This window comes from Ruditapes philippinarum, unplaced genomic scaffold, assembly GCF_026571515.1.
Source record: "Ruditapes philippinarum isolate M1 unplaced genomic scaffold, ASM2657151v2 ctg2840_1_1_1_1, whole genome shotgun sequence".
Lineage (NCBI taxonomy): Eukaryota > Metazoa > Mollusca > Bivalvia > Venerida > Veneridae > Ruditapes > Ruditapes philippinarum.
In genome coordinates, this window is record NW_026851681.1 from 17536 (window position 1) to 37177 (window position 19642).

At 32.1% G+C, this 19642-nt stretch overlaps 1 protein-coding gene across 2 annotated transcripts; it reads left to right on the forward strand.

Moving 5' to 3' along the window:
- Positions 1-2772: 2772 nt before the first annotated feature.
- Positions 2773-18448, forward strand: LOC132736618 (HAUS augmin-like complex subunit 1). 2 transcript variants are annotated; one of them, XM_060723782.1, is made up of 13 exons: positions 2773-2918; positions 3466-3615; positions 4672-4915; positions 5716-5802; positions 7022-7329; positions 8954-9185; positions 9565-9740; positions 14125-14259; positions 14777-14900; positions 15448-15513; positions 16935-17006; positions 17549-17596; positions 18174-18448. In XM_060723782.1, the coding sequence occupies exons 6-13, from the start codon at positions 9048-9050 to the stop codon at positions 18222-18224; spliced, it is 810 nt and encodes a 269-aa protein (XP_060579765.1). In that variant the 5' UTR covers positions 2773-2918; positions 3466-3615; positions 4672-4915; positions 5716-5802; positions 7022-7329; positions 8954-9047; the 3' UTR covers positions 18225-18448. The 2 variants fall into 2 exon arrangements, with proteins under 2 accessions (XP_060579765.1, XP_060579773.1); XM_060723790.1 differs by lacking the exons at positions 2773-2918; positions 3466-3615; positions 4672-4915; ... (1 more) ...; positions 7022-7329; positions 8954-9185 and adding an exon at positions 11372-11504 and having other exon boundaries at positions 9603-9740.
- The last annotated feature ends 1194 nt before the right edge of the window (positions 18449-19642 follow it).

Consider the following 19642-nt stretch of genomic DNA (forward strand, 5'->3'; position numbering starts at 1 on the left):
GCTTCAATTAGCATTTATACATATGCACATTTTATATGTTCATTATGAACAGTGAACAGAAAAAAAAATGTGAATTTTGATAATGACTCATATAACTGTCCTTTTTTATGTCTTGCTATTTATTTCATAGAATAAAAATGTTGTCATTTCCACATACTATTTCTTTCTTCCAAGGAAAACATTATAAACTGGCCAGTAGATCCCCTGCCTTATAACCCTGACATGGATGGTGAAGATGGGGAAGATGAAAGTTTTATGACATCAACAGATGCCATGAGACATGTAAGTTTATGAAGATTGTCTTTAAGTTGATAAATAAAAAAAGTTGTCAAAGAAATCATGAGCTTTCTTTAAATTATACCCCTTTATAATACTATAATACTTTGTAATGCTTGAAATATTATGTAACAACTAAAATAAAAATGATTTCTGATTGAAAGTTTGCATATCTGAATGAAACTTGGTAACTACAATGTAGTAAGTTAAATAACCCTCATGACATATAACAAGTGATTCATCTTTTTAAGGAATTTTGAACAACCTGTTCCACTGAGCGTTTACATTATATGGTTTAACAAAGTTCATGAGTGAATGAAGGAAATAAATACTAGTAAAACTTACTTGTTTATGAAGTCATTTCAATTTCATTTTTCTGTTGTAAAACCTTTACAGTTGAGAACGGCTTACCAGTATTGCTGGGATATTGTGCATTTTGAGGGGAGTGAAAGGTATTATAATTTTACCTATTTTAAATATTTTTTCTTTATATAATGTTTAGAGGTCCAACATGGAGAAATCACATTGAAATATGAAAACGTGTTATTTTCATTTTAAAAATTAAGATAAAAAACAACACTAAATTATATTGTAAAAAGGGCCTGAAAGTCTTGTTTGCAAGTATCCCGCTCTGTCAGTTACGGGTACCTGGAACTTTCAGCTCCTGGACGTTTCTGCTCTAGTCTTTTCACACCCTAGGTCATCATAGCATGTGGGATACGATAGCTTAGTTATCGCCCTTACAAAGATGGAGGAAGGATTTTCAAGTTTTTTAGCTGCCGCTGAAGCGCTTCGGAGACATGAAATGGAGACAAATACGCGATACAGCGTATATAAATCCACGAAAAATTTTGGGAGCATTAGTATGTATAAAGTACAATTTAGTTATGAAATGCATGTCTTTGCATATACATTTTTAACCTTCAAATGTCTCAAATTGGGACGAACTACCATTCGGGCAAATAAATACACAAGATGCAACTTTAATAAGTGTTCAACAAGTTCAGTAACACTAGTATTTGCAATCACTTTAGCCATATGTAATCAAGAGGTTTCTAAAATTTAGACCTGTTCACTAGTTACTGTAGGGAAAAAATGTCTAGCCGGCCGGATAACTCAGTCGGTACAGCCATGAAACGGTATTTCGAAGGTCCCAGGTTCTCACCCTGTGACAATTATAAGCTCTGATGAGCTTTTTACACCGACTTCTGTAATATAATACATTTGTTAAAAGATCTATATGAAAAACATGGTTACAATAGATAAGACAAAATAACATTTTACTTGCACTCATCATTATCATACAAAGGTAAAAAGTAATACAGCTTAAAAATTGATAAAGATTAATATTCATTACTATACTTTCAACATACTCCAATTTGTTTTTTAAAAAATGAAAGGAGAACATGAAACATTTATTTGTTTTATTTTACTGTGCAATTAGAAACATATTCAATCATTGAATATAATTGCAATTTTTTGTTATAAGACACTAAAATGACATTCAACTAATGAAAGAATTTGAGGACATAATGTTCAAATATAATAAATAAAAAGTAACAATCATGTTTTTTTAGTTCTGAAAAGGATTTCCAGTACAGTACATGCACGAATATATTTGATTGATAAGAACGTTACCTGTACATTGCTTTTGCAATGATTTGAAGTAAATATATTGCGCTATTAAGTACATACTGGTATGCACAATCATGCACAATTACCCGAAGTTACTCCATATATGTATATTCTCCTTATTGAAATTTTTATTAAAATTAAGTGCATATTTTTACGTATCTGACAATAAGCACATGCCTATATCTTATCGCCAAATTTCTCCAAAATTAAGCAGAAATTTTTATATAGGCAATAAGCACATGTTAAATTTGGCGGTAAGATATATGTTGCACGTGCTTATTGTCTATTTTGACATACACTCACATAAGTATACATTCTTACTATTTTACTCTTAATTCAATATTTTACCATGAAGCATCTGCTTTCTTATAACTTCTTTTTGATTTTCATATTAAGGTAATCTAAATGCAATGATTTCCCGCCAAAAGATTTCTGACATCGGCCAATATCTTGATTAAATCAGTCATTTCAGGAAGGTTTTTTTTTACAATCTTTGGTATTCAATGATTTTTAACCGTTTATAACCGGAATTTAGAATATATCGATAATGGATAATTGTTTGAAAATGATTTAATTCCCAGGATTTTTAATAAATAACGTTCCGGAAATAACCGATTTGCTATGATATTAGCCGATGTTAGATTATTTTTGGCGGAAAAGCATTACAGTCAGACTACCTTAAGTGATCATAAGGTGTTAAGAGAAGACCCTAGAATATCACTTAGTGAAGACATTGTAGAAATATATAATTGCCTATATAAATGCAGGGTTGCATAGTCCGGTATTCAATATTTTGTCAAAGTGTACATGTAATAAAATTGTATGAGGTTGAGTTCATTTTTCCCTTAAATGAATTTCACATGAAATGAATTATTTTCTTTCTTTAGACTGAGAGTGACCATACTTCCTATAAGAGGGGAAGGAAGTTTCTTGTGCAGGACTCAAAGAAATTGGAATGCCCTGCGAGATGCATTTTAAGGGAAATCGTCCGATTCCCCTCATACGAGGTTTACCATGTTTAAACATGTTTCGTTTTACTTAAAAATTAGACAATGTGTTTCATCTTTCTTTACATAAAATTGTTTTCAAAGCAGTAACCCAATAATGTTTTTTATGATGTTATGGGCAACAAAAAGAATGAATTAAAAATGTATGACAGGGAAACATGCTTACTTACATATACATGTAGCAACATTTTCATGAAATCATAAATATTGAAATGCTTAAGAATTACACGACGCATGTGACTTTGAAATATCCATGAACGCAAGCTAATTCTTGCATGAAACGTACTGAAAAGTTTAGTAATCGATAGGTTGAAGACTCTCACATGTTTCCGATAAAGAATACTTCTATTATGGACAAGCTTTGTTCGACTTGGCTCGAATGGAGAATGGAGTGCTAGGAAACGCCCTTCAAACAAATTCTATTTTGTATTTTTTCTACATATTAAAAAAGTTACCCTTTTAATGCCCGCAAGAATAATATAGTATACATTTATAATATATGTATAAAAAAGATAATAAATGTTAATGATTCTGATGTGTTATTAAGCTACCAAAAGATGCTTCAAGTTTTGATAGAAAAAATGGCGCAGAGGATTTGTTGGCTAGGATAAGAATGGGCGAGGATATTGTAAGTGTGAAGATAGTGATCCTTTGCCTCCCACAAATGGAGACTCACACTTGCAAGAAATCAAATGAAGTAAGATTCAATATTTACTTTAACTACAGAATATACAAATGTGTGTTAAGGAATTAATTAGAATGAAATTAATTTCAGCATCAAATTAGGTTTTAAGTTCGTCTTTTTTTTGTGGAAAAAATCGAGCTTATGGCGTAGATTGGGCGTTCTCGTCGTCTGCGTCTGCGTTGTAGTGCCAAAACCTTAACCTTCTCCATAACTTTCTTAATACTAAACACAACAACCCTCTGGGCAACACCTTTACACTGGCCTATAGTTGAGTGAGTCTGACCCCTAAATGACATCGACCTCTAAGGTCACTCACCGTCATAATATCAAAATTTGGCAAATGTTACATTGACTTTTTTTAATACTTTATGGATTTTTATCATACTACGACACAACCACCCACTGACCAACATCTTTACAGTGACCTACAGATGGATGACCCTTACCCGCAAATGACCTTGACCTTCAAATTTATAATTAATATTTTGCAATAATTTTTGTTCATATTCAATGGATTTTGTTAATATTTGGACACAACAACCCTTTGGTCAATATCTTCACATTCTTGTATAGTTGCAAGACCCTTACCCCTAAAAAACCTTGACCTTCAAGGTCATGATATCAAATTTTGGCCAATGTTACAATAATTTTGTTAATAGTCAATAGATTTTGTTCATACTTTGAAAAAAGCCCTCTACACTGACCTATTGTTATATGACCCGTAACCCTGAATGACCAGCACTTAATTTTGCAGATTTTACAATAACTTTGATATTTTCCTGCCAACCCTTGTCAGCATGCTGAGCTCATCTAATTGCTAAAACATGCAAGCATTAGCATTCGCGTGGCCGTGCTCTTGTTATGAACTAAACTCACATTTTTGTTACTTTGGGGTAGTATCGCATCTTGAGAAAAGCTTGTAATACAATTTAATTAATTTAAAACCTCGTTTTGCCATATTATTTTGGCAACAAACTAATCTCTATTAAATACTGATTGCATGTGTTTGTTGGTAATTCTGCAGTAACATTAGTTTTTACTGTGTTATTGGTGTTTTCATGTATTTAGGTGCCACCGGAGCCCATTGACCCCCGTCTTGCAGAGAAAATTAAGGAGCTGAGTGAGGCTGGACAGACAGATGTCCGCACCATAAGAACAGTTTTGAACAGTTTGGTTCGGGAAATTTGTACACCTCCCCCCTAATCCAGATAGTAAAAGGTTTTTTCCTACTGACAAGATTATTCGAAACCATATTTATACTGGCATCCATCAACATAGGAAAGGTGATGATCAGGCGGCTCTTGTTGGACTGGTAGGTTGTTCAAACTCTTTTTTTTCGTTTGACCAATTTCTAAGAAAATTAAGAGGAATTTTCACAGCCTTATTGGCGCCATCCGCATTTGCATCCAATTAAGTAAAGTTTTTGTCAACTATGACTCCTTGGAGATTTCGACTTGAAAACCATTATTCTTATACATCTTGAAGACGTCATTTGAATAGACAAGGCCAGATAATTTTAATATGATTATTACGTAGTTATCCCAATAACTGTAACAGTTGCGTTACTTGACAAAGCTCTTGTTCACGACTCCAAAGCTTAGTAAATTTGGTCGCGCCGTCTTCTTGAAAGCTCTGTTTCTCTAAATTGGTATGAAAGCAGTTTCAGTCAGACTTTAATGATATACATTTGAACTATCTATTTAGAATATACATTATTAACATAATATTTCTTCATTTATGGCTTAAATTACCATTAATAAAAACATAAATGTGCTCATTTTAATGTAAGTAGTTTTAATGAGAAGAACAATCATTTCATTCGTAGTATGTTTCAGAAATGCTTAATTGCCAATAATTTTCCCTTAACCAATTACAAATGTGCATATTCTCTGCTTTAGCTAGAAAATATGTTCAATCATAAAGACAAAAGCTTTTCATGTCCCTGAGGGTATGCATATGTATTTGAACTAGATCTATCTGTCAGTATGTATGTCATTCTGTCCCAAACTTTTATCATTTACCATTTGGAAACATACAGCCCAAATGGTAATTGAGACATTGTTATTTTGCTATGACATTTCTTTACATTTGTATTACATTTATTTCTACTAGGCTAACGAATGGCGAAATCAAGGAGACTTTGTTTACCTTCGTTTAAAGAGCGCACAAAGTGATGGTACATCAAGTGAAACTGTACAGGTTTGTCTTAACAATTATTGTATTCTAATATACAGGGTATAGCCAAAGACGCAAGGCCCAATATTGAAATAGCTGAAGAAGTGAATTTTGAGGGAGAAGAAAATTTTGAATTACAAGACTGAAATTGGTGCAATTTGAGGGCAATTTTAAGCAAAAGCAACATCTGACAGCTCTTACAGAAAACTTAAACACAGTTGGGTAACTGGCGTAAGGGCGCTACTCCCTTCATATATGACAACTGCTTGGCATTAACTTATTAAAACAAGCTTATCAAAGTTTATGTTATGGGAGGGAATATTATTAATGGAAATACTCGTAAACTTCAACAGTTGAAGAGGTGTGTTCCTGAGGTATAATTCTCAATTTTATGGATTTGGATCTGCATAATGGAATAACTAATTTGGCAAACAGAATGAATACAGTAGTACCACTGAATGGTGTCATATCATTTAGGTCCTGTTTTTTAATTTTTATGTCAGCTGAAGAGACAATATATGCGAAACATGTTTTGACTCTATATATAGTCTATTTTGGTCTATTTTAGTTAAAGTTATTTATTTATTTATTTATTTATTTACTTATTTATTTAGTTAGTTAGTTAGTTAGTTAGTTAGTTAGTTAGTTAGTTAGTTAGTTAGTTAGTTAGCTACCTAACCTAGCTAGCTAGTGAGTTAGTTAGTTAGTTAGTTTGTTTGTTTGTTAGTCAGTTAGTTAGTTAGTTAGTTAGTTAGTTAGTTAGTTAGTTAGTTAGTTAGTTAGTTAGTTAGTTAGTTAGTTAGTTAGCTACCTAACCTAGCTAGCTAGTTAGTAAGTTAGTTAGTTAGTTAGTTTGTTTGTTTGTTAGTCAGTCAGTCAGTTAGTTAGTTTGTTTGTTTGTTAGTTAGTTAGTTAGTTAGTTAGTTAGTTAGTTAGTTAGTTAGTTAGTTAGTTAGTTAGTTAGTTAGTTAGTTAGTTAGTTAGTTAGTTAGTTAGTTAGTAAGTAAGTTAGTTAGTTAGTTAGTTAGTTAGTTAGTTAGTTAACATTTTGATATACAAGTTTGTGGTGCTAACTACTCAAATGTCTTGAAACATGGAACAAGTATGAGTCAGAGATGTTCAAGACAAATTTTCACAACCTATTTTGTAGTTTATATTACATATTATTTACATTACCCATTAACCAAAGTCCTAAATCAAATTATTTAACGTCTTGAATACGTACATGTTGTATGCATTTCAGTATGGTGATCGGTTCTTGCTGGTTTACCAGTCTGCAGGACAAAAACAGCTCTTAATGAGATATGGAAAAATGTGTTTCATTGATGCACCATACAAGACGACCTTGTACGACTTGCCCCTTTTTTGTGGCTGTTCGGACAAATGTGGGATACCAGATTGTTGGTACCTTCATCTGTGAGAATGAGACATCTCAAGTTATATCAGAGGCACTTCAGATCTTCAGAGACAACTGCCCAACATGGCAACCAAAGTACTTTCTTTCTGATTTTCAGGAGAGTCAGATATTAGCAGTTGAAACAGTTTTTACAGGTAATTAGTACTGTCTAAAAATATTTAGATGATTGTTTTTCCCAACCATCGAAATCAAAACCCGCCCGCTGACCTCAGTTGGTAGAGCACTCTGGTACCCTTCATTGTGTTAACGCGGGATCCTAGAGTATAAACTACTGAAAACCACCACCATTAGGAGGGGGAATTGATTCGGCCTCGTCCGTACAATATTCCATTTGTCCGTCTATCAGAACTTTGTTTCTGTTTCTCCTCAACTACTGAATAACATAGAAATGAATACTTTTATAACCTACATGTTTATTACTTTTAAACAGTGATACATGTAAAAACTCTGAAAACCAACATGACCAAAAGTCCGGTTTTCAGAGGAATCCCGTTTTCAGAGGTTTTATACATTTATTGATAATTATATTGTGTGTTTGAATATTGACTTTAATTATTCAAATCATTTTGTATCTATTTTTTAATCTTTTTGTATAAATCATATTTTAATTTCTTTTTTCAATAAATGTCCTGAGTTTTTTTATCATGCAAATTCATAAATTTAATTTAGAAAATTAGAAATTAAAACAAACATTTTCTAAAATATAAGAATATAATTGGCTTTTGAAATAAGTCATTAATGGAATGTATTATTAATATTTTGCATAAAATTAATGCCCAAATAAAGATAACTTTAAGATCAAAATTTTTCAGCAAAACAGGAATCATTTATCAAAAGATTCACAATTCTATTCAACATTTTATATCAATAACCCCATCAAATTAAAACATTTTGAGAAAGCATACATATACAGAAAAAGCCACAATTATGATGAAAAACCTATATTAAGAAATTAACACACACTCACGAGTGTTTTTCATACCTGCATAGATTAAAAGCACTTAACCATTAACTAGTAATTGAACATGTCACTTGTTATTGGTATATCTCAGTCTACATTTAAATACACAGAAAGTTGCCACTTAAAGGAACTCAAATGAGGTTTATAAGCCTTAAAAAATTAATACATAAAATTTTGATTTTTCACATATTAGATAAATATGAGCACTTAAATCAAAAATATAAATGAAATATAGTCAAGAAATATACTAGAAATACATTGAAAATTATATGTCTGTGCTATTCTCAGTCCGATTTGAGTGTAAAGCGTTTAAACGGTTTTTAAATTTTGGTCATTTTTCACAATAATAATAATTATTTTGGAAAAACGGAGTGAGCTAATGATCTAAAATTTTGCACATAAGTAATTAGTATAGATTTACATCAAATTGAGTAATAATCTCAAAAAAATTATTTCCAGTCCCGTCATGTAAAAAAAACGCAGTGGAGTCTCTTTAAATTGCTGTCCGGTTTTCAGATGATTTTTTTATGCATATTTAGCATTAGTAGCCGTAGAAAAATCGTCCGGTTTTTGGAATTCAGAGGTTCCGGTATTTAGAGGATTTTTTTTCAATGAACTTATAAGGAGAAAATATGGGACTTTTAAATTCGTCCGGTTTTCAGAGGATTCCGGTTTTCAGAGGGTCCTGTTTTCAGAGTTTTTACCTACATTGATTAATTAAATTTTGGATTGTATGATTCTGTGTTGGAAAATATCTTTCATGTGTGTCATCAAAACAACTGTAAACTAAATTTCAGATGCCTTTGTATTACTGTGCGATGTGCACAGCAATAGAGCATGGGATCGCTGGACGAAAACAAAAGAGAATAGCACGGGCAGGGAAAAGATACCATGAAATGGTTAATGCGACTAGGCCAAGCAAACAGTCCAGAGACGTTTGATACAGTTCTTTGCGAGTTTCAGCAATCTGCACTTTGGACGAACAAGGTCCAGAGGTACATGAACAACATCTGGTTGACGCACAAAATGGTATAATTTTTTTTTTCATTTAACGCACATTTTTGTTGAAATAAATACTTTTTAGGGTAAGGGGTGGGAATAGATAGTGAGAGATTCTTTTGGAATTAAAACTAATACATGTAATGACTTCCAATTTGCAATTTTATGTACCAATAATACAATGTGCTAACAGTATCACAGTATTTCCATTTCTTGTTTTTTGATTTTAAGATAAAACTTTACTTTAGATGCTGAACATTTATTTAATTATGTTGTAGATTTTATAAAAGGAAAGAAAAACGTAGCCCAACTGGCGAGAAAATAACCAGTAACGTCTGCTCCTCTATTTTAAATCTATATAGAACCATTCATTGATGTATTTGACTGGTATTATGTATTGTTTTCACAGAGATGGTCTAAAGCTTTTAGGAACGGCCTTGTCGAAATAGTAGCTGCAACGAACAATGGAATAGAATCCCACCACAAAGTGTTTAAGTCCAAGTTCCTCAACAGAAAAACCACGCACAGTCTAGGAACTATGCTTAAAATATTGACACACGAGTTCTTCCCATCTAGATTGAAGATGTAAGTAATTGACATATTCACTAATTATGTCATATACAGTAGAACATCGGTAAGTCGAATATGAAGGGACTTGCGTAAAAACTTCGACACATCGGGACTTCGACTCATGAATTGCTCTTAATTCCATGACAAAATTTTGACCCGTGACTAGTTCTAATTAGAAGATCTCTAACGAAACCTATTTCATGTTTTTTCCATCATTAATCTGATATTTTACATTTTACTCTGATAAATATAGCATGTTAAATAACTTTTTTCATGGCTAATTATTTGGACTACCCGTTGACGTATACAAGAGAGTTACAAAAGGTGTAACAATACGAAAGGGCGATAACTAAACCAGCTTATAGTAAATATTTCGCGTGTTGTTCTCACGTGACACCGGGTTACCGATGTTTTCAAATGAAAGTTGTTCTTTACTGTTTACTTTCAAATACCACTACGGCAATTAAAATAGAAACGATTGAATTTTGTAGAGTGGACAAAACCCCACCACTAAATTTTATAGAGTGGTCAAAACACCACCACTAAATTTTACAGAGTGGACAAAACCCCACCACTCCAGTTTTTAGCTCACCTGTCACAAAGTGACAGGGTGAGCTTTTGTGATCGCTTTTCGTCCGTCGTCCGTAAACTTTTACTTTAAATGACATCTCCTCATAAACCACAAGGCCAATTTCATCCAAACTTCACAGGAATGTTCCTTTGGTGGTCACCTTTAAAAATTGTTCAAAGAATTTAATTCCATGCAGAACTCTGGTTGCCATGGCAACCGAAAGAAAAAACTTTAAATATCTTCTTTAAAAAAACCATAAGAGCTAGAGCTTAGATATTTGGCATGAAACATCTTCTAGTGAGTGTCTACCAAGTTTGTTCAAATAAAAGCCCTGGGGTCAAAATTGGCCCCGCCCCGTGGGGTCATTGATTTTCCCTATATGTATATAGTAAAAACTTAAAAAATCTTCTTTTAAAGAACTCAAAGAGCTATGGCTAAGATATTGAGCATCAAACATGTTCTAATAGGTGTCTACTAAGTTTGTTCAAAGAAAAGCCCTGGGGTCAAAATTGGCCCCGCCCCAGGGGGTCATTGATTTTCCCTATATGCATATAGTAAAAACTTAAAAAATCTTCTTTTAAAGAACCAAAAGAGTTAGAGCTAAGATATTTAGCATTAAACATGTTCTAATAAGTGTCTACCAAGTTTATTCAAATAAAAGCCCTTGGGTCAAAATTGACCCCGCCCCGGGGGGTCATTGATTTTCCCTATATATGCATATAGTAAAAACTTAAAAAATCTTCTTTTAAAGAACTCAAAGAGCTATGGTTAAGATATTTAGCATCAAACATGTTCTAATAGGTGTCTACCAAGTTTGTTCAAATAAAAGCCCTGGGGTCAAAATTGGTGATATATACAGGTGAGCGACCTCAGGGCCATCATGGCCCTCTTGTCTGTTTTTGGCATGGTTTAGAAACAAGTTTAACTATGACTTTCAGATTCAAAAGTAGGCGCTGTATAATAGATTTTCCAAAAAAAGATTAATAAATGGCCTGTATTCCAGTGTTAAAATGAGAGAAATATTTATGATGAGTTGGAATGGTTATTTTCTATGTATTTATTATTTCACTTTAAGGTAGACGTATTGAGACGATACTACAAAATATAAACCTGACAACAGCTAGCCTGTCGCAGTCAGGTCTTATGAGTTTACGTACCCTAGCAAATCTTGCTCTATCTCTACACACTAAAGATGCTTCAGACACAAGGTCAGTATATACTGTCATTGTTATTGTTTAAGTGGAGAAAAGAAAAGCTACATTTACCCACAATAAATATTTTCTCGTAAATGACATCATTGTTGATAAAATCTCAGAAGAAGACTTCAGTGTGATTAATTTAAGTATATTATAAAGACCTTGTGAAATAATCCAGCATAACTATGTTAAATCTTTACCATGTTTAATAAGTTAATATCTTAAATGGACTAGTCCATCTTTCTATCTGGATTAATCCATTTATCATTTTTAGAGAAATTTTCAAAAAAAGTACCACAGCAGACAGTGCAGACTATGCACCAGATGGCACAGGTTTTTGAATGTTGGTCAGAAGGGTCATAAACCAGTGTCTATTCTAGGAGGAGTTATGGGGGGATTCACCCCTATTTTTGAGAATTCACCCCTATTTTTTGAGAGGAAGGGGGAAAATTTTACATTGACAAAGAAGAAAAAAGATCAACAAATGTAATAAATTCTCACTTTTGGATAAAAATCCCCTGTTTTTTTTAATCCTAGAAAAGACACTGTAAACCTTTCTTAACATTGATAAACAACAAATTAAACTTTGATTCTTAAGATAGTAGAACATTTTTGATCAGGGAAAACTTTGATTTAGCTTGGAATGTAATTGTTTGTTCTGATCTTGAGATTGTGTAATGTATGAGATAAATGTTTATTGACATTACCCATTACATACTGAATTTCTGAAATAGACTTGTCAAACTTTTGCACTGTCCATTATCATTGTGAATATTGAGACCAGGTTTTTTTTTCTCTCAGGATTTTGGGAACATGACCCATATCTATGGAATTGGGAATTTCAGCGATTTTTTTTAGCTCACCAGAGCCGAAGGCTCAGGGTGAGCTATTAGTATCAAAGGGGGATGCTCCGTCGTCATGCGTCAACAATCGTCTTCTTCTCTGAAACTACTGGGCAGATTTACTTCAAATTTGGTCTGTAGCATCCTTGTGACAGTCACACTTGAATTTGCTCATGTAATTTCAATTGGCCCCTTTAAGGGGTCAGCAGAGCTAAAAATAGAAAAACCTTTAAACATCTTCTTCTACAGAACTAATGGATGGATGATCACCAAATTTTGTCTGTAGCATTCTAGGGTAGTGTTTTATCAAGTTTGCTCATATTAATTTGATTGGCCCCTTATAGGGGTCTTTAGGGCTCAAAATAGAAAAACCTTTTAACATCTTCTCCTACAGAACTAAGTGATGGATGATAACCAAAGTTTGTCTGTAGCATTGTTGGGTAGTGTTTTTTATCAAGTTTGCTCATATTAATTTGATTGGCCCCTTTTAGGGGCTGCAAAAGCTAAAAATAGAAATACTGTTAAATGTCTTTTTAGAGAACTTAATGATGGATGAATACCAAACTTTGTCTGTAGCATTGTTGGGTAGTCTTTTATCAAGTTTGCTCATATTAATTTGATTGGCCCCTTTTAAGGGTCTCTAGGGCTAAAAATAGAAAAACCTTTAAACACCTTCTCCTACAGAACTAATCGATGGATGATCACCAAATTTAGTTGACAGCATTCTCAGGTAGTGTTTCATCAAGTTTGCTCATATTAATTTGATTGGCCCCTTTTGGGGGCCACTAAAGCTAAAAATAGAAATACAGTTAAATGTCTATTTCTAGAGAACTAATTGATGGATGATCACCGAACTTTGTCCATAGAATTCTTGGGTAGTCTTTTATCAAGTTTGCTTATATTATTTTGATTGGCCCCTTTAGGGGGTTACAAAAGCTAAAAATAGAAATACCTTTAAATGTCTATTTCTACAGATCTAATAGATGGATGATCACCAAATTTTGTCTGTAGCATTATTGGGTAATCTTTTATCAAGTTTGCTCACATTAATTTGATTAGCCCCCTTTTAGGGGCCACTAAAGCTAAAAATAGAAAAAACCTTCAAACATCATTTCCTACTGAAATAATTGATAGATGATCACCAAACTTTGTAGCATTCTGAGGTAGTCTTTTATCAAGTTTACTCATATTAATTTGATTAGCCCCGTTTAAGCTAAAGCTAAAATGCCCCAGGTCATGGCATTTCTTCAAATTATAGTTTAAACATATTCTATGCTCAAGTTTAATATGAGAATATATTGACATTCCAACACTGAAAAGCAGTTGTTTCTGGTGAGCGACTCAGGGACATCATGGCCCTCTTGTGTTAAAAATTGGGAAAACACAAATGACTTAAATTTTGCAGTGATTAGACAAATTCAAAGATTTACTGTCTAGGATGGCATCTTCAAACATTTAAGCACCATAACAGTGAAGAAGCCCTTGTTTACAGAGATTTTAGAATTTGTTATTCAATATTTTTATTTTGTATCTTTCAATTGGGAATTTTTTCCTGTGGATTAGGAAATAAATAATTTTATTATACTATTTTCAATTGGGAATATGACTGAATATCGGCTATAAACTATGCAAAAAAAATCCCTGGAGACATTAAGTTTGTATGTCAGACTATGTGAATCTGCGAACTTGCCTTGTTCTATACTGGTGGCAAAAATTGATCACTTTCAGTTCTTTAACTTTAATATCAACATAGTAAAGTCCAGTTAATGTTTTACTTGTATATGTTTTAGCTTCCTGCTAGCTCTACAACATCTCGAAGATGAGATCAGAAAAACTGAAGAATCTCGTCGAGCACAACAAAAAATACTCAACAATCTCATAAGAAAAACTAAAACTGCTGTCCTTAAATACAGTGCTTTGAAAAAGTAAGTTGATTTTCTATAAACATGTAAAATGCTTTCATCCATAAATTATTATAAGATTCATGTATATAGATGTATTGTCAAATTTATTCCGTTTTTTTGCTTATTGCATGAGAAATTAAATTTTAAAAAAATGCATGAAATTTCTGTTACTTATAATCATACAGATTTAAATGGACAGATATGATTTTGATATCATAAATCTTAGAAATTCAATAATAATAACTGTAGATTAACCCGGATGTTATAAGTTAATGCCATTATATTTCCAATAAGTACTTGTTCTGTCAATTTTTATTTGAAAAATATTTGCTTACTGCATTACTTAAAAGTGCCATTTTGATTAAACATATTTGAGAAAGCATTATGGAAATGAACATGGTCGGTTGGAATATTGTAGCAGGTATTTTGTTTTATTTACTGTCGATTTATTGCTTCATCTTGGTGTCAAAAATTGCAGACAGCATTTTATTTACTGCGATAGTTCTAGTTTACTATATGGATTAATTAATTGTTTCAGAGCACTAGAAGAGTTAGAGAGGAAGAACTTAGAAGAGCAACCAGAGCTGGAGAAACATGCACGAGATACACAATTTATCAGAACAAAAGCTAAAGAATATAAGTCACAAGTTTTAAAACTTGAGGTTTCTCTTTATCTCTCTTCTCTTCTATTCTTGTATGTTTTGGCAGTTTAACAAAGTTATTTAGTTGTTATTTTTTGATAAAGAAAATAAGATGTTTGTTAATTCCTCCTTTCCTTTACACAGAAAATAATTTGAAACTGCCTTGTGTGACATGTAACTTTTATTTCATGATCAGATGTTATTTTACTTTTGTTTCTTATACTTATTATTAAATGATCTTTACAGGAATAACTCAGCCTCACATATTTAAAATAAAAGAAAAACAAAACAAAAAAATATTTTAAATACATTATCGTTAGCCATGTGTGGCTGAAAACTAGAAATATAAGTATTTTACTTAGCATTGATAATGATTAAATGTTGTTTTTCTGTTCTGTTTTGTGTGAATATTATTATAAAGATGTAATAACATAAACATATATCAACTTGTAAACTTTGTATATTAAGTTCCTAAGAATGATCTGTTCCAAGTTTGGTATTATTTACAGGCATGTTTAGGGTAGGGTTGTGTAAAACATATAATACTTTATTACTTGTCTTATTGTAGAGTGTGTTAAAGAACAGTGGAGCAGATTCAAATATTTTTCATGGAAATTTAGTGCAAAGATCTGAGGTAAGATAATGTGTTTATTATTATGTGATAATGTCCATTTGTCCATTTAATTGTTTTGTAAAGTTTTAAGGCACATTGATCCTCCAGCTTATGTGGAGACTTTTTAGCTTTTTTCTGACGTCGTGTCACATATTGGTAGACTCACGAGGACATGTATAAACCTTACATTTGCTAGTTGTCGTGATGTGCCATTTGAAAAATGTCACTGTAACGTAATTTATATATATGAACAAATGGGATTTGAACTGAACTTATATAGACATACCATTGTTAAAAGTAAATTGTGATCACAACTTTTCTTCAGCATGGTAAAAATTGAAAAATATTTTATATTCTAACATTATCGGAAATTTTTCTGTATAAACAAAGGAGGCCGGAAACGTGTTTTATTCTATTATTTGCCGTTCTTATTTCCTCCATAGTTGCAAACTGACACATTTTGTTTGAAAACAACTTTAATGAATTTTGCTCTGAAAACTATCTATGATAGAAAATGGTCGAAGAAAATAAAACCGAACAACAATTTAGTCATTAACACTGTACAGACGTTTGAAGTGTTGTTTATGTGACTTCACAAAGCAGTGCCAAACAGCACATGCAAAAAACGCTTTTTCAATGTTGCAAAACAGTTAAATTTCACTTTTATTTCTATAATCTGTATTTTGCTTGAAAAAACATAAAAAAAAGAAATAAAATGAACACAAAAATACAATGTTAACAATGTTTTCAAAATTTGTTATTCTTCTCAGAGGCAAAAACATATCTTTTTGTCCATGATATTTTAGAATGAAAGTAGATCTTGATTTTGAGGTGCTCTGTGCTATAATATAGATGTTCAGATGTTTGTTATTAATCAGTTATCACGCAGAGCTACAGCCTACATGATAATATTACTGCACAGAACTACATACCATGCTATATGTGTAACACAGATCACCAAAATCAAGATCTATTTCAAAAAAGTTTAGTCATTAGAATAAGTGTTCACTAACGAATAATCATATTTTTCAATGCTTTATGAAACTAAAATTGATCGTATTATGCTAGAATTAAATGGCACATAACAAAATGTAAAAATTGCTGAATTGCACAGAAACAACTCTATTTTTTTTGGAAAATAACAATAAACATACAAAAATAATCAGATTAAAATCATTTAAAACAAGGATTAATTTTCATGTAAAATTATGTAAACTTTAATCAAGTTGAAAATAAGATTATGATCTTAAATCTTAGTGAACACAGAGCCAAGCTTTGATTTGTGTGAGAGAAAATAGATATCCTTAATTAAATCCAAGTTATTTCAAACATTGCCTAAATGTAACCAGGTAAACACTTACTGTGATTTTAGAAAAATAATTTATGTTTTTAGTTTATGACTTAATCACTTTACCTAGGATTATATATATATTTTTTTTCAGGATTTAGAAAAATTAAAACAAGAAATAATTCCCATGAAGAAAAAGTTAGACAGTTATCATGGTTTACCACCAGTAAGTTTTCATTTTCATCTCTCACAGATATGAAAAAAAATTTTAATCATAATTTCCAGATTTACCTTAACACTTCTGAAATATGGCCACAGGAAAGCCTATTCTATTTGCTGCTGTCAACAAGTAACTACTATTCGCGGCCTTTTATAAAGGAATATTCATAGGGGGAAATCAACATGACTGTTGTTTGCAAGTGACCACTTCTCAGAAGTGACCGTTGGCTCAAGTTAAACTGTATATGTATGAATATTGACGCAAGATTTATATTGTTGTGATATCCAGGTCATTAAACAAACTGATAAATGAAAATGGGCTGGCAGTACAATATTGTATTACAGTCCTGAATTTCATAGTATCATTTCTTTATTTTTTCATTTCTTCATATAACGCTTGCCTTTTTTGTCTCTTTTAAAGTTCATAACAGGCTATTTCTTGTTTTTCACAGTGTGGAAATATTTTTTATTTGGATAAGACAATATAACTTTCATGGTTGCATAATGTCTTTTTTTCTTGATTTTATAAATTTTATTATTTACTTTTAGGATGCAATACAAGCACATATGAGACTGGATGAAATTAAAGATAAAGTTGTGAGTATTTTAGCCTGTGTTCTTCTCAAGTGATACTGAATGTACATACAAAATCTCCAAAAAAAAAATCAGTCTACAAATTATTTGACAGATTCCTTTGCAAGTTTGGATTTTTGTGTAAAGAACCTGCATTAAAAAAAAAAAGTTTATTAGAAGAGATTTATTGCTTGAATATTTTTTAATGAATATGCCATTAATCATATGTTAACCAACAATAATAATTTGCAGCAAATGGCAAGCAACACATAGTACAAACAATGATTGAAGTTTTACTGGAAAGATACCTCATGTGGGGTTCAAACTTACAGCAGTATAGTGTCAGTTATTCCTTAAGCCACATCCTGTCTCTACAGCATTCCTTGTTTTATTCCTATTTAAATCATAGGATTTTCTTGCATGCTTCTGGAGAGCCTGCTTGTGGCATCTTAACAAAACGTCATGTATAATTGGTTGTGTAACAAATATCTTACATGTTACAGAGTAGAATTTCAGGTCTTCTTCCATCAAAAAGTCATCAGAAACAAAATTTTTTTCCCTCTTATTGTTTAAGACAATGTTTTTATATATATAATTTCAGGCTAGCCTTGAGGAGGAACTGACTAAAAAAATTGATGTGATGCTGGTGTGACCTGTATTTTCTTGTTATCTTGTTGAAGCGTTCATATAAATTAATTTATGATCTTTGAATAACATTTATGAGATGTTCTCTCATATCAATCTTGTATAAATTAGTTAGAAATTATTCATTTTTTTAATTTAACTTTTTTATTACTTGTATCATTGGCTGTATGATTTGTACAATGTGTGATGTAGAGAACTTTTTTAGAGAAAAGTAAAAGAATAAAAAGATGACACAGATTCATTGTTTTAATTTTATTACCTTGTTGGTTTTTTGAAGAAAAAGTCAAGCTATTATGATTGCTGTCATGCAAAACAATTATGTAGCCCTTCACTCACACAGTTTTAAAGGTATCAATTTGAAACTTTGAATGTTTGCTTATTATGACGAGAGCAGTTGTAAGACAAGAGACATTATCCTGAAGCAATACATTTAATGAGTTATGCTAGTTTATTTGTATAATTTTATAAAAATTGGTTAATTGGTAGTGATTGTCCTTTCCAGACAAGTGTCAACAACCCCCCCTCCTCCCCAGGTACAAATCATATTGCCAAGTGTTTTGATGTTCTTTCTCTTGTATCATAGGCAAATCTGAAATAAAGAAACACTTTTCCTGCCATCCGTAATGGAAACCCCAGAAGAAATGAACCAATGTACGAGCATCTGAATATTATTATCCCTTTCCCTGTTGTAACAATAAACTAACTCCTGCAAAATGCAGCCAATCAACGAGCATGCTCTTATGTTATCCCTGATAGACAGTGAGGTAAAAATGGAGTGCAAGTAGCTTATATTAGAATACTTGCACTTCGGTTAACGCATTGTGCTTTACATCTATCAGATTTAACTCCGACACATTTTCCAAAGAAAGGTCTCCAAACTATGATACAAACTAGTTTTTAAAACATTTTCACAAGATTAACCACCACCCTAAATTTACTGTCTTAAAAAGACTACAACCATAACAAATCGGACACAGACATCCAGTAGGTAGTAGGTAGACATGCCGGTTTTAACAAATTCGATAGCTGTCAACCAGACAATGTTTCATGCCAAATACCCAAGTTCTAATTGTAGTCATAGTGGGTTCCCACTCATTGAGTACCGCCAATTTTACCAAAGGGATCTTTTTAAAGCAACCTTTGGTAGTGGTCTACCAGACTTTGTTCCCTGCCAAGTATCAAAGTTCTAGCCTCTTTGGTTTCGAAGAAGATATTATTTTTAAGACCTCTCTGACACCAGAAATCTGACACGATAATGACCATTTGACTAAAAATCCCTAAATAAATGATGCCTAAATGGTTCTTATACAAATCTTTATATTTTTACCGGAACTTTGACATCTTATCTGATCGTGACCTTGGCTGCAAGGATCTGAATTTTATATGGGACACTGCCTCTCAATGGTAAACATTTGTGTCAAGTTA